We start from the raw sequence: 16314 nt of genomic DNA on the forward strand, positions 1-16314 counted from the left end.
AACACATTGGCCTGACGGTCCTCACTGTTCAGCACAGTTTAGCTTTTCTGACTCCTTTCCAAACTCTGATATTCCCAGCAAAGAAGTTAATCAGTGTGTCCATCTACAGATTACAACAGCCATTTGGAAAATAAATAAATAAATAAATAAAAAGGCACAAACACTGGAAATGCAAGTTTATTCCCAAGCTTCTGAATATTTTACAATGCTGGAGAGCAAAAACAGTCAGACATGAGAAAATACTTAGCAGTGTTCCTAATGCTCCCCTAGCCCTTCTCCTGTTGGTCTCATTCTTTTTCTGTGCAAAACAAATTTACCACTTTTCTTTTTAATTTGCTTGCAACTTTGAGTCTTTTTGCTTTTAAAGAGAGAATATAAGAAGACTTTTTAGTCATGTGTTATAGTTTGACAATGCATTTGTTTTCCTATTTGCATCTCTACTGAATCAAAACAAGGAACAAAGCTTGAACGGAGCTGGATAGATTCCAGTTCCCATTGTGTAGAGATTGAATAACAGTTTCCAGAGGTCATCTATAGTGTCACTGAAGGGTACTACTGGTGTCCACTCCCCAGACATATTATGCTTGTATGTTCTTTAGTAAAAAGAGTGTAGATAGGGAACCTAAACGAGGTGATATTTGTGTTTGCTGTTTATCCATGTGAGGGCTATTTTGATCAGCCAGTCTGTCTTTAATATATCACTGCAATGCTTGTTCTGCAAGAGATAGCTGGTAGGCAAAATTTCTTTAGAAGTGGGTTCTCCTCCAGTTTGCCTAGAGTGAGCTGTAATCCTCTTTTTTATTATTTTTATTTTATTTATTGTTGTTAGTTTCTTTTTCTTAATCAGGCTTCTATACATGATTACTCCAGCTTCTGAGGCTGCCTTAGCACACAGATGTAGTCATTTTTACTCCAGAACTGGTTGGCACAGTCCATCTTGTCCTTCTCCAAACTGGTATAAGTCCGTATCTCTTACCATGCCACCTCCGACCGATTTCCGTTTGCACCTCAAAAGACAAAGAGAATGTTATTAACAAACACTGTTCAAGGAGGACGTTGGTGGGAAACAGAAAAGATACAAATGGTGGTTAGAGAAGCAGAAAATATTACCTTTTCCATTTCAGAACAAGCTAGCTCCTCTGGGCTCCCTTTCTATCTGATACAGAAAATTAGGATACTACAAAGAGTGGTTCAGCTGGCCTGCCCCAGACTGCTCAGATTGTGTTGACAAAAAGCCTAACGTGGCTAGCTCGGAGTTGGTCTCCTATGTTGAAAACAGTAAATAATTCCAACTCTAGCATTCAAGAATAAAGGACACATTCTGTCCTGTGTTTCTCCATAACAATTATGGGCCCAAAAATCAAAGGCTGTTATTAGAGGTGTCACACAGAAAGAAGGCAGGTAGGAAGGAAGGAAGGAAGGAAGGAACAAATGAACTTCTTTCTCCCATCAAAGTGATTATACTTTGGTCTACTCTCAAGCACTGAAAAATATTTTTTCCACCAATAGAATATTTTCTCAGCTTTTTTCAGTATCTTCCTTCTGAATGCCTTTTTTTTTTTTTTTTTAATATCCCTTTGGAAATTTATTCTAGTGTTACCAACACTTCCTACACAATTAAGCATATTGTCTCCACATTGCTTGCTCTTCCCAATTGCTAAGAGATGTCTTCTTGTTCCCATCTGTTTCTAGAACAGTAAAATTTCCAGCAAGTTCCTTAATCTACACTTACCAATTTGTGGCTAAGAAATAATACTACTTTGATATTTAAGATGGCAAGAGGAAAAAGACACCAGTGATCATTTTCTTTCTGTTGTTGACAAGCATACATGCCATGCCTTGTCATGCTCACAGAAACACACACTGGGTCCAGACCAGCAACTAAGGCCTGCTTTAGCACCTGATTCTTATTAGAAATGTGCCTTCCCAGATGCTTAATAGGAAGGAAATACCTACACTGGAATGCTGTATGTCTGGGACGGCAATCTGGATGTAAAACAATTGAGACTATCATCAGAAGAGACTAGAGATTATTAACAGACTGGTGAAGAGGAGTAAACTTTAAATTGGAAAATGGAGATCTAGTCAATACAACCAATGGGATCTAAAAGCTGATCAGCTCTAACACAGATGATTGCAGTTTGTAATATGAATCTTTCTCTAAATTGCACTGACTGTGATGATTAGGAATAGGATTCACCTCCTAAACACACCTTTGATATCCTAGGGGGAATGTGTGTGGGAGCAAAAACAGTCTCACCCCTGTGGGGTGGCATACACGAATCAAACTCTCCTTTCCTAGGAGCAACAGGTAGAAAGTGTATGTAGAAGAGTGCTCCTGTAAGGGTAAATCATCAAGGCCCTTTTCCAAGGCAACAAGGGATAATGGGAAAGGGAGGAAGTATTGGGAAGTGATGGCCAGTCACACTAATTTATGAGAGCATGTGAGAATGTAGGAAAGTTTACTCCAGCAGAGTTATCTGATTGAAGATTTCTAAGCTGGGAAACAAACACAAAAAACAAGCCTCCCTGTCATGGTAGTTGGTGGGCTAACAAGCTACAGGTGCCACTTCTGGGAAGGATGAACCTTGCCCTGATAAGATGTGCACCAAGAGTGCCCAGACTGGAAGAGTGCAGAAAGTGCATAGTACTGCAAATCCATGATGGTTGTGTATGGGAAAAGGTGAGCAGGAGGAGTGAAGAATGGGGATAGGTAGAAAAGGGTAGGATAAGTGCTGGTTGCTTGTAGAACAGGGACAGCCAGTGTACGTGACAGGACAAGCCCAGTGCTTCTTAAATTTCCTCATTAAATGTTTTCTTAACTTTCACTTTGTTCATTTGCACTCTCTCCTGAGTGTATGTGTACTGCAAGTACTCTATGCCAGCTACAGGTAAGAAATGTGTGTGTGTGTCAGTGACAGTTTGTGCCAACTACTGGAGTCAGGCCAGGGGTGTAGGCCCTTCAGACTGTGGTGCCAGCTACTGGAGCAAATGGGGACCCAGCCTCATGTACTGGAGTGACTGGGGGTCTTCTTCTCCCTGCCACTGGGGCAGGAGCAGTGTGTGATCCCAAACCAGCTACTGGGGGGAACGGGGACTGCAGAGTCATTCACCAAAGCACTGAGGTGTATGTGGAGCTCTGCACCGGTGGAGCTGCGGGTCACAGTGCTGGCTGCTGGGCATCAGGGTATGGCTGAGTGTCTGTATCTTTCACAAATCTGGACTAGCCTGTGAGTAGCTGAGGCCTCAGGTCTATCCTAGAGTATCAGGCATGTGTGGGGTCAGTGCTGGTAAGAGGAAGGGAACTTACTAGCATGGGGTATATGAGGGGCAAGTGTGTGAGTACTGCATTGTTTGCAGTGAACTTCAAGCTGGACTAGCCAGTGAGCAGGCAGCCTGTGAAGCAGGTAAGGGGCCTGGGATCCATGCAGGGGTGCTGTGTGGACAGAGGGGATGCAATGGTACTTGAGGAACCCGTGAACTTCAAGCTGGACTATCTGGGAATAGGTGATCTGTATAGTGGGAAAGGAGGCTTGGGATCAGTGCAGGGATACTGGACAGACAGAAGTGCAGTATCTGCAAATAGTTGAGAGTGCTAAGTGTGTGCCTGAACTAGTGAAGTTCTGTCTCTACCAGCCCAAGAGGAGGAGGGGGACTCATCTGTCTATGTCTATAGTTTGAGTGAGTACTGTGCGTCACTGCTACTGGAGGCAGCCCTTGGCTGGGGCAGCCTGTGAGACCGGTTGTGTCAGTGTCTGGTGTCTGTGTGTATCCGTGTGTCTCCAGGATATGTGCTCAGCTTTGCTCCGTGTTGGGCTTGCAAAGGGGAAAGCAGCAGCCGTGTCCTCCAGCCTGGGCAGAGATCCCAGGTCCCCAGGCACCAGGCTGGGCCCATCAGCCGTGCAGGAGCAGTGCTGGGCTGGAGCAGCTGGAGGAGAAGGCCTTACTCTTTACCTCACTTAACAGAAACCAGCAGACTTTTAGTGTAGTCTGAAACTGAATCTTATTCACAGTCTAAAATAGCCATCTCATCTGCCCTGTATTATGAAAAGAGGGGAAAATTCCAGGTTTTCAATTTCTTCTAAAATGTGGTAGATAAATGAATTATGTAGGCAACAGAATAGTTCAAAATTCATCCTTATTACAATGTCTAGACTATGTGAATGGAACTGGATACTAAACTAAGTGGGACAATACTTGTCCCATCAACAATAAAGTTCTGATTTAAATATTCTAAATGGAAAAAACATATTTATCAATGCAAGAAAATACTAGGGAGTTTCATGAGCATAATAAAATACTACAAAATAATATTTTGGTATGGGGCAATCTGTATAAATTTAACATTATTTACAATTTAGTCATTTAGAAACAGGAGGTCACATTGCTTCACTTCAGAAGCTTGTACTATCAGGTCTGGACCTAGAATGGGTTTCCCAAGCCCTACTATAGTACAAAAGCATGCAGAAATGATAAAAAAAGGCTTGATGGAATAGCTCGTTTCTCCACTAGATGGCTTCATTCACATGAAGATAATTTAAATGAAATTCATCTTCACTGATTCCCATGTTAACAGACAATCCTGCAAAACTGAAAGATTGGATTATCTACTTGCATGATACTAATTATTAACTCTATAAGCCTGTCAGTGAAATCAATATTGCAAAGAATTCCCTTACCTCTTGGTTCAGGAAACAGTAAAGAACTGCTACAATAAACCCCTGAGGAAACACACAAACAAACAAAAAACAACATTTAAGTGTTAGCACAGCTTGAAAAAGCCACTTACACTACCTGAATGATAATACTGTGTATGTGAATCAATTTAATCAGAGTATTTTTACAAATTTCTTATGCATCAGCAATAAAGCTAGTCAGATAATCAGCTAGCTAATGGCATTTCACCTGTCAGAAAGGCCATAGGAATTCACAAGAACAGGGGATAGGACAAACTCCAAGGTTATGTTTACAAAAGCATGTCCATTCCACAGCTATGAAGCTCATGCAGCTTTTAAGTCAAGTTTTATGCCATTATATCAGGTAAGATAAAATTCTGGCCTACTGAATACATTTTTTAAGTTTCTGAACTGAGACAAAGCCAAGAAAATCCTAGGAGGTCAATGGATCAATGTGGTCAGATACACGCTAAACACCCCATTTTTTTATTCCATTTACCTTCTTCTCACATTATTGGTTAACAATGAAGAACAGATCCAAGTATGGAGACTCAAGAGTACGTTGTATAGGGTGAATTGTATGGAACTGACACAGTGAGTTAACTGAAGTTAAAAACTGAACTGAAATGTCTGAAGTTAACCCAATGTCAAACGTACACATGAATATGAAAGACTTGGCATTGTATTGACAAAACCTGCAAACATATAGGCTAACCTACAGCCAGGTAGGATGTGGGTCACATCTTCAAATTTGTAACACAGCAAAGAACCATGAGGAAACATTATCTTCAGAATATAATTATTTTTTGTTTGCTGCTATTTGTCATATAGAAACTAGATTAAATGAGAAAATTTGCTATGAAGAAACTGAAGATTCCTCAGTGATTTTACCTGAAAAGATCCAATGCAGAGCTCTAAATAAAGCCGAATCCCCAGGCTGGTATATTCCGGAAGAAAATTGAAGACAATATAATGGGTTCCAAATAAAGGAATTAGAAGCAGAGTTGACCTTGAGAGGCGTCTAGCACGGGGCATGAGAAGAAGTAAGGTAATATTATTTTTCCAGAGTAAAGACCAATGGATGCAATACATAATAGTGATGAACAGAAGTTAATAATGGAATCTAAATGTCTAGGTGTGAAGTTCTTATCTCTTGGGATGACAGTTCTGGAAAGCATAATGAGAAAAATATCTGGAAAGAGTTTTCTCATGCTTATTATCTTATTGGCAATACTATGTTAATGACTTTTCTTATTGTATTTTGTAATCCATTTTTTCTGAATGTGATTGTAGTTCAGAAAGACAAGCAGTAGAATATATTTTAACCTATCTGAGCCACTGAAGTAATATGCAGGCTCCTTGTATAGTCCACATCCAGAGAAAGACACCTCTAGAAAACAATTTACTCCTTTGACTAGTTTCCTTAGGAATGGGGTAACATTTGGAATTTCTAAAATGAAATGCCAGTGAAACTGAGTCTGGTTTTTGCACTGGATCTCTGCTTCTTTTTAGAAAAGGTGGTAGGAGCTTTTGTGACTTAAATCATTGATAAATTATTTTTTGTTTTTGTTCCATACACTACCTGTACTGAGATGAGTTATTGAAGTTGATTTGTCTAGGGTCTAGTTTTTTCAGCAAAATTCTGATGATGTTGATAAATAGGACAAAATTGACCTGTTTAAAATATTTTTTGGGAAAAAAAAGGTTACTTTCTCATATGAAACTTTTCAATGACAATCATTATTTGACTTCTATTATGTAATTTGTACCATTTCAATAAGACCTGTGTGTAAGATAATTAATATAATATAATCCCTGTTGGCAGCATTCAAGTCTCTCAATAGGTTGCATTCCTTCTTAAAGAAATAGATCAGGTGGAGAGCTTGAGAATTTAACTCCGTTAAGCAACCTATTTTTGTCAATATCTTGTGTGATTTTTTAAAATTTTTTTTGTAGCTCATATAATTTTAATTCTTCTCATTTGAGATTCCTATTGTATTTAATTTTGGCTTATATCTTTAGACACTTTTAGTAGAATTCACCTGGTTAAATATAGTTATCTACAATGACATGGCTGTATCGGAGCTTATCACCCTGTTCTCCCTTTGTAGTCCACTGAGAGTGAGCCAACCAATAGAGCCTCAGGTGGACTTGGGGATGAGTCATCTCCTCTGAACATCGACATCTATTGTCAGGTGAGTCAAAAGTGCCTATTTCTCTTTGTTAACTCTGAAAAAAGCTGAGGAGCATAAGCTCAGCTCCAAAGCTAGCTAGGGTCAATCCTAACCTGCAAAGACAATTTTCTCTAGTTGCATTTTGACACAGCTGTACTAAAGTCTATGGAGCTGCTTAGTGCTCCACAATCAAAGAGTTTCTCCACATGCATTTTGTGTCTATATACACCAGATTTTGTTTAGGTGAGGCTAAATGCTTAATTTTGCCTAAGAATGTATATATTTCACTAGAATGTCTCATTCTATCCATCAGTGATACATTAAGTACATTGCAGCATATCATCAGTATGATCCCCTGAATCCTCTTAACTCCAAAAGTGAATGTCAGGTGGGCACTAGTAAGCGGAAAACTAATAGAGGTGGAAGGAAATGCAATATTTTATTGAAACACAGTAAATTATGAACAGAATTCACCTTGAGATTCTCCATGCTTCTTGTTTACTTATATATGCCTTATTTGTATGCATCTGTCCTCCAATTAAATTAATCTTGCAATAGATGGTCTTAAGGCCATCCACTAGCTGCTATCTCACACATTCCTTGGGCTTAATGACATGTGGGAGTAATCATATGCCATAATCATTTAAGGCCTATCAGTTTATTCAATATACGTCAAGCTCAAGAACTATTATTATCACCTGTGAAAAGAACCTGTTGCTTTTGAAATCTTATATTGAAATTTATGCCTGATTCTAGACTTTTAGGTAAAAATTCTGTTATCCTATTCGATAAGAATGGTTTAACCCCTCATCTGCCATTAATTTCAATCAGACTGAAAATTCTATGAACACTTCAATTTCTTTGAACAGTGTTTGCTATGGGTGATAGGGAGAGGACAGTTCTCTGCCTCCTTTTGGCCTAAATTTTTTGTAGGTAAGTGATAAAATATTTTTACAGAACAAATTCTACCATTCCTCTTCCTTATTAAAAAAAAAAAAAAAGTGTAGCAAACAGTATTTTTTTTTTTTATTTGAAAGTCATTTTTTCTTATAACTATTGTTGGCAGAGTTAGAAGTACCTACCCCAACAGAACAGAAGTACTTACCCCAACAGAAATTATAATAGGTCCTTTGATTAGCCACCAGTAAGGAGAGCCCTGATTAATATCCCAGCATCTGAGAAAATAACAGAAAATTTAGAAGAGAGGTGTATGTAATCACTACAATCAAGACACCACACAGCAGTGCCAGTAAAATTCATAAGAGATGTATTTTTGTGGAAGTATCAGTATAGTGCAAGTGTATAGATATTTAAGTTCTGCTTTGTACAGGACATGCTTTTTGTAGATTATTCTGTCTTTTCAAAAGGATATAGAGCTTTCTCAAAATGTTAAGTGAGACATGGATGCAACAATTCCAACAAAAGATTTGAAAAGATGATGCCACGACTGATAGAAAGATACTAAGTGTCTTCAAAGACAATTATTTAAGACATGAAAAACATTTTGTCTGTGTAAAGTAATGAGCACTCCAGCCCTCAAAAATATCAAAAGGTATTTTGTATCACAAGCTCCCAAAGTTTTGCTTTCTCACTCTGTTTATCTGATTGGAGTCCCTTTTTCTTTTGCAGCTGAAATAAATATTTCAGCTTCCTGAGAAGCATGCCCTGCACAATTACAATAGTACTGCCATATTATGCTCTAGTGGACACTGTAAATCCCTATTCACTGTGTCTATACTGTAATGGAAATTCAAAACTCCACCTCAGGCACTTATCTAAATGGTAATGTAGGAAAAGGAAAGGTGTGTAATATACTGATATTATTTTCCCAATGTCATTGAAATGACATGAGCCTTCATCACTATCATTATTTTAAATATATAATTTATGTATGTAGAATAATGTAAGAAGTAGTGACTTACTCTGTGTCTTCAAAGTAGAATTTTGCTAATATCCATATAAGGGTGAAAAGTGTTGGAAAACCTGTCAGACAATTAAAAAAAAATTTTCATTGTCTAATTTCATCAGTTAATCCAAATCTCATCCACTTAAATTCTACTGTGATGATGAAGGTCACCTATTTTCAGAACAGGGATTACCCTTTGTGGTCTACTGATACCCATGATGAAATGAAACAAGCTGTGGCATTGACTATTTATTTGGTGATCATGCATTACTGTGGAGATATAAAGGGATACAGAAGCTAGTTGAAGCTTTGTACCTACATGAGTGCAGTCCACATGTGTGATATTACCTTAAGTTAGCACTTGAATGCAGATAGCACATTAAAACACATTTTTTTATTGTGTGCTTTTTGCATAACAGCATATTAGTGAGTATTTTTTATCAAATCCTCAAATAATAGCAATATGAGCAGTTTACAGACTGTGATTGTAATCCTAAACATTCCTAAAATGGTGCCCGAAATCTCCCTAAAACACAAAGAGCAATTCAGTCTTCTTAGTTGTAATGCTTACCTTAGCCGTAGTGTCAATATGCATGGACTGCCTTCCCGAACTGAACAAAAATTCCCCCTGGGCAAGTACGTTCACCTGCCATATATCCTCAGGGAGGAGTACTCTGATTTTTCCTTTACACAGCAGGTTTATATTGGCAGTCACTTGGTTTGGATCATCAAATGTATTTAGTTTTCTACATATTTCACAGGGACCTTAATGCTATGCTTTTAAACTCGATTGCTCTTCACTACTCCATGTGTAAAAATAAAAGCAAAAACAATGCTTTGCTTATTTATTTATTGATTTACATATTTATTTATTGCTAGCTACTTCAGTTAGGCAAACTCAGTTCCATCCACACCTAGGATATTTTACAGGATAAAGCCTTTTGTAACATCTTGCCTTTATTCATTTCATGTAAAATCCTTACTTACCCCAGCCAAAGAGAACCAGCCACCAAAAATATCTTTTTCCATGAGAAAGGGATGAGAGTAGTAGACAGTTTAGGTAGAGAGCCTCTACCAGCAGCCACATGAAATTCGTCATCATGAAGTAGTGACAGAAAACAACTGAGATCTTGCATTCAGTCTATAGATCAAGAAAGTCATAGTTTTGGCATTACATGTGTATACATATTTTTGATTTGCAGATGTAGTAAGCATCTGTAATTCTGGCTGAGATCTAAAAAGAATAAGATCTCACAATTACAGGCATGTTTAAAGGGAGATCATCAAATGTAATGTGGCTTTCTGAATAATAAGACTTCAAACATCATAGTAGCTTGGAATCTCTGTATTTTGATTTGTATCTCTGCTAGAAATACAGTCTGATCTCCCAAGTATGCAATTTCTCCCATAAATGCACCACTTTCAATGTAGTATATACAAGTTGTATATATAGTGTGTTCTAGGACCCATCATATTTCACTTTCCCTCATGCTCAGTTTTAAATTTTTGTGTGGCCATGAGAAATGCAGAAGAATCAGCTGATAAACTTCTGTCTGAAAACCTCTTTAATGCCAGTATTTGTGGCTGAACCACAGCTAAGTTGATTGCCTAGTATCTTGCATATCCTGTGGTCTACAATTACGGAGCTTCTGTTCAGAACATGAAATCCAGAATTTCCAGAAGAAACATCTTTATAAAAAGATGTTACAAGATATTCAGAGATCTTTGGATTTAGGCTTTAGATCATAGAAGGGTAACAATATAATGATACTACTTTCTTTTTCACTTATATATAGTCATGGTCTAAATAAGATTCAGACTACTGCATTAATTAGTGTTCATTACCACATCAGAAAAAAAAAAAGAAAAAAAAAAAAAAGTGGTAAAAAATACAAGGAATGATGAAAAGCAAACCCATATATAGATGGCATGTAAAAACATCCAGTACCAGAGTATCATGCCTTTTCATGTGCTTACAGTAGAGAAGCTGCAATGGTCAATGTCTTCTTCTTGGAAAAGGACAGAATCCTTAATGAAAATGGCAATAGCTTTTAAGATAAAAGTGAAAAAGAGCTGTATGTGGATATAATTCCTGGGACAGCGAAGCCTCCTGGAAGAAAAGAAGAAAGGTTCTGCTGAGGTAATTCACTGACTTGTGCTGTGTAGAAAGTAACTTTTAATTGACTGAGTTCTTTCTGCTAAACAGGCAGAGGCAGAAACCTTCTTCATGTAAAGCAATTCACCCACAGTCTACATTTTAATCTCTTCTCTTGTTAGGTGGTGTTTCCTTTTTGGCCTGGTGTCGCTTCTGGTCTACCAGATTCCAAGAATCTCAGCTTTGTTATGCGTTCAGTGTTCCTGAGCTGAGATACCTTTTGGTTGGCATTATTTTGGGGCAAAAAGAAACTTCCATATGAAGAATTATTTCCATCGATATAATTTTGGCTGTAGCTAAATCACTCCCAAGGAAAGAATGCAGAGATATTCTGGACTAACTAGAAAGTTTTCTCAATGCACAAGGTAATAATTAGCAAGATTTTTACACATCAAAATACTATGGTAGAGTTAAATTGCATTAAATGTCTGTGTAGGCTGCCTTATCCAGAATTAAGGAATACTTCCCTAGATTACCAAAGTTATTCTTATGAATTACATGAATAATTGCTTTAAAACAGTTTGGCACATTTTTAAATTTTTAGATTGAGATTTATTTTTTTCTTATTGTTATTATATACAGACTTTTGGAGGGAGTTATGCAACTTAAATTTTCATTTGGAGCTGAAGACTTTAGATAATTAGCAAAGAGCCCCATTAAAAGCTGAATTCCCTCCAGATTCAGTAATCTCAGGGTCACCTAATCTGAAAGCTCAGTTAGAGTGTGCAGAGTTTTACTACTGAACTGAAATGCCAATCCCATTGTTGAACTGTAACTCTTTCCTCCATATTGCTAAGTTGTTTTCTGTCAATTGTTTCTTTCTTTCCCCTTATTTGAGTTGGTTTGTTTTCTCAAGGTCATAGTAGATGTCAATACACATAATCTGTTGACTTCCAGACATGAGTTAGGAAGCTGCAGAGGTCAAGAAACTTTCCCCAGAGAAAGCTGATTCTTACAGCATAATAATAATAATATATATTTTATTACTACTTTTCCATTTTGCGCAAATGCAAGAAATATAGATTAATAAAATAAATCTTATATTAGCAAACATCAAATTACATTAAATAAGAAAACAATCATTTTTACTCAAAATTTTCTATATTATACATGAGAGTGGCTAATAGATGGGCAATTCAAAGGGAAAGAGATCTTACCAAACGTGCCAAATTCAGTCCCTAACTTTCAAAGTATGTTTTTTGTTGTAAAGGTTTCAGGAGTCATATACATATGGCATATACAGTGCCATAGGAGTGCTGACTCAGAATTGAGGTCTCATATTCTTCTTAATACAAAATTTACTGAGTCCGCATAAGGCAAGAATATACAGTTTTATAAAAAATTTCTCTTGACTCCAGCTAAAGCAAGCAAATATATGTATATATATTATAAGGTTATAAGGATCTGACTTGCTGACCTCTGCCAGCACACAGCCAAGGTTTATTTCACAGTTCTGATTCTTCTTATTTCTGTGTTTCTCTGATAATCTTTCATTTGTAGCCCTCAATTTAATATGATTAAACCAATACTGTCTGAAAGTTTTATTTTTATTCTTCTGAATTTCTGTCTCATTACTTTGTTATGTCTAATGTCTCATACAAACTAAGATATAAAGAACTTTTAAATGAATCAAGTTAGAAGATAACTTCACATACCTGAATGCAATAAGAACTGCCACAGCAATAATAAGTGAGGTGATAGATACACTGTATCCTACAGTATAGATGATCTTTATGGTAGAAAAGTAGGATTGCTGTAAAAGAAGAGAATGATCCATCATAAATTGCAGCTAAATGGCATCTATTTAAATGATTTTGGCAGTTTTGCTTTATTTGATGCTTCCAATCTGTTCACACCCCTGAGTGCCTCTTTTGTTCCTTTTAATTCTGCAGCAAATTTCAACTGAAATTAATCATTAATGCTTCTTTTATGAAGACCCATTCTATGGGTACATGGATATTGCCCAGTTTGATAAAGAATCATTTATTTTTTAAGATGGTTTCAAGCTCATTCATAAAACCCTGAAAGACTACGTGAGTCTTCCAAGAAAACATTGTAAAAACTCATGCATTTTTTTAAGCATTTTATTTCATACTGTGTTTCTGCACAGCAGTAGTGGAAGGATAATCCTTCTGGCAGCTGGCTACATGATGAATACAGAGTGCTGTAAGCCTTTCCTTATGCCTCTCCACTTTCTTTTTCTCTGTTTCCTTACCTAGAATTTTGCCATCTATAGTCTTTTCCATTTTAAAAAATTGTTATAGTTATTTTTATTTTTTTTTTCCTGGGGTTGTATTATTTCCTCTTTCTGCTTGCTTCCATATTAAACTTTTACTTAAGAGTGTCAATCATAATCCATTTCTGTTTAAATGGAACCTCTATCAGACATGATCTCTGAGTAGGGGTTATCTGAATTCAACTATCATGCATGGAAGCAGAAAACAAAATGAATAAGCTCTAGGCTGCAGATTTTTCCCTTTGAACTCATGTGGTGTGTCTTTTGATCCCCAGCTCAAAATTTGGATGTCCTACATAAGATCATTATAAGGCTGAAACTGGGTAGGATTTATTTCATTTATTTAAGGTACTTAACAGTTCGCTTTCTAAGTATAAGCAGCTGAGTCTATAGTAAAATGAGCAGTGTGAGACCATGGTCCCAGGACTGTGCTGCTTAGTTGTTAACACAGTTCCATTTCTTGAAAGCTCCATTTCTACTTAGGGAAACAAGCACATCCAGAAGGCAATTCATCTCATAAAATGAGGCCTGTTCACTTTCAATCAGCAAGAAAAATAATCTGTCACTATGTCTACCTTAGTAAGTGGTGCAAGGCAATAACTTTGGTTTAGTAGGATGAAACCTTTGGTGCTAAAGACCCAACATGCACGGTGTGTGCATTTCTGACTAGCCATGGTAGTCAGCTAAGTCCTCTAGGCTGGACTTTTACTATTGCTCAGAGCACACTATGTGCAACATGCATCTGTCTTCCAGTTTAGTGTCATTCATACAAAACCAGACCAGCCTTTCTGAGAACATGCCTCAGTATAAGTGAAAGTGCAAAAAGTGCCAGAGATTTCCTTGAAAAGCTCACACCTGATCATGACCAAAGCATTACTGTAGATCCACCGTGTAGTCATTAGGTTAGACTTGCACGGATTTATTTTATTTTATTTTATTTTATTTTATTTTATTTTATTGCATTGCATTGCATTGCATTGCATTGCATTGCATTGCATTGCATTGCATTTATTTTAGATTGGTAAGGTTAAATGATGTGGAAAGTGCACAGTGGCCTTTTCTGTCTGGTGGATGAACTGTGAATTGTATTTGATTAGCCATGTATCTGACTGCACACAATTAAAACCAGAGCTCTGAGAAGGCCCTGAGAGCTACAAAGCTATCCAGTAAGTCTGGAAGGCACTGCTCCATAAGAAGTGTATCAAAGCTGTGCTGGGCCTGTCTTAGCTGGCAACTTCCACTTAGAAATAAAAGATGAAAAACATAGCAAGCAATAATCAAACCCTTAAGTAAATTTACTGAAAGGTAAAATGTGAGTTACTGCTTAAAAAAAAAAAAAAAAAAAAAAAAAAGTTTTAGACTCATTTAGGATTGCTTTTACACCAGAAATGCAGGGAAGCCCTAAAAGAAAGAAAGAGAAGAATTGCGTTTCAGTGGAATTGTTATTCATGCAAAGCAGCAGGTACTGTCCCTCAGAGGCTGGAAAGGAAGTTTGAGTTAAACAGCATGACAGCAATCAGTACAGAAAGTAATGGGAAGACAAGAGAAATTTCTCTGTAAGCACATAAAGTAAGCTTCCTCCCACAAGTTGAATGGATTTCAACAACTACAGTATACATGTTGGTGGACAAAATAAATAAATAAATAGTATTCACATTACTTGTGAAGCTAAAGGCAAAAGTGCTGTTTAGCTGGTACAAAGAGTGGGCAGAGGTCAAGAATTAGACAAGACAATTGGTTTTTAAGCATGTAATGTGATTCCTACCTCCTATCAGTTTTAACCTGGTGGAGATTTAATATGATTCTTTCCACTTATTCTTCATTTTCTCTGCTGCAGCTAAAGCCTGGTCACAACAGAGGCTTTATATAATTCTAATATTTTTGAGGAATGTGTTATTTTTCACTAAATGATGTATCTTGCAGTACTTTAGCTGGCTTCTTTCCTCTGAAGAAATATATTCAATATTTTTGCATCTTTATTAGATCAAGAATTGTTTTTTTTGTTTTGTTTTGTTTTATTTTTCCTATACAGATAAATTCTAAATATTACTGAGTGTGCAAATCTAGCAAATCTAGCTGAAGCAATATATATACATATATGAAGCAAAAATACAGATAAAGAATTTAAAATATTCTTTGTTTTTATTTCCTTGTTTTTATTTCCTTGTTGAATTAGATACTTTGTGTTAGTCAGGATGAGAACTCATGCACCCCTCTTGTCCTCACATATTGCTGAGTTTGGAATAGTGGTGTTATAACAGCACATTTGCTGTACAGATGCTGTGATACCACAAAATCGTCTTGCTGATTGGTCTTATTGAAATGTCTTAATCCGTATTTTATGAATATTTTGGGAGATAGCCTTAACTGTTATATCTGTAAGCAAGTGCAACAGAGCTGCATGATTTCATGGAATTTGAAGACGACTTTATTTTCATTGCAATCTTATACCTGAAAAATAAAATGTCATCAGCAGTTCTCCAAAATATTTGATCAGAGTAAAATTTGAATCACATTCCATACTTGGTAAGAAATTTTAACTTCAGCTGAGTTTTCTTCCCAAGTGGTCTTCAGGAATAGAAAGGAATCCTGTAACGTCAGCATATCACTCACATATGTTTAGTTAGTTAAACTTACTTCTTCAAGGGGAATCTCATCTTCAACAGGACAAGCAATATGATAGGAAGGGAATGGGTCTGACCAGCCTTTCTTTGTGCAGTTTCTTCTTACTATCCCAGCTGAAACAGAAACACTTTTTACCAATGAAAAGCTGCATAATGCAGGAAAAAAAAAAAAAAAAAAAAAAAAAAAAGCCTAGTATGGAGGTTATACTAGGAGAAGAGGACCGCCTCCCTCAGAGCTGACAGGAAACTTTGAGTGTGTACGTCCAGTTAGTCAGGTACAAAACTTCTAACTTGTTTCTGACAATAAACAGCAGGAAGAAGTGAGAGAACCAAGGACACAGAGGTAGAGGTGAAGGAGCAAGGATGAAATCATATTAGGGGCAAGGAACCCTATTTAAGAATGGGAAGCACTGCCCCATAAGATTCATTCAGAGCTAACCCCTCTAATGTACCACTTCTCACTGTCATTTTTCTTGGGGCTTACTCTGATCTCCAAAGAAAGACACTGGAACAAGTAGTTTGTTCTCTAAGGACAGTAGATTT

The 16314-nt window shown here is 37.0% G+C and overlaps 1 protein-coding gene across 3 annotated transcripts in view; it reads right to left on the reverse strand.

Moving 5' to 3' along the window:
- Positions 1-255: 255 nt before the first annotated feature.
- GHRHR (growth hormone releasing hormone receptor) overlaps positions 256-16314 on the reverse strand; it is a 42607-nt gene continuing 26548 nt past the window's right edge. For all 3 annotated transcript variants that reach the window (XM_032182575.1, XM_032182577.1, XM_032182576.1), the window contains 10 exons: positions 15785-15885; positions 12567-12664; positions 10734-10866; positions 9744-9897; positions 8773-8833; positions 7956-8025; positions 6259-6350; positions 5568-5697; positions 4680-4721; positions 256-1007 (listed from right to left, as the gene is read on the reverse strand). In XM_032182575.1, coding sequence (XP_032038466.1) covers positions 885-1007; positions 4680-4721; positions 5568-5697; positions 6259-6350; positions 7956-8025; positions 8773-8833; positions 9744-9897; positions 10734-10866; positions 12567-12664; positions 15785-15885 — 1004 coding nt within the window. In that variant the 3' untranslated portion in view covers positions 256-884. The remainder of the gene's footprint in view (positions 1008-4679; positions 4722-5567; positions 5698-6258; positions 6351-7955; positions 8026-8772; positions 8834-9743; positions 9898-10733; positions 10867-12566; positions 12665-15784; positions 15886-16314) is intronic.

This window comes from Aythya fuligula, chromosome 2 (genome assembly GCF_009819795.1).
Source record: "Aythya fuligula isolate bAytFul2 chromosome 2, bAytFul2.pri, whole genome shotgun sequence".
Classification (NCBI taxonomy): Eukaryota; Metazoa; Chordata; class Aves; order Anseriformes; family Anatidae; genus Aythya; species Aythya fuligula.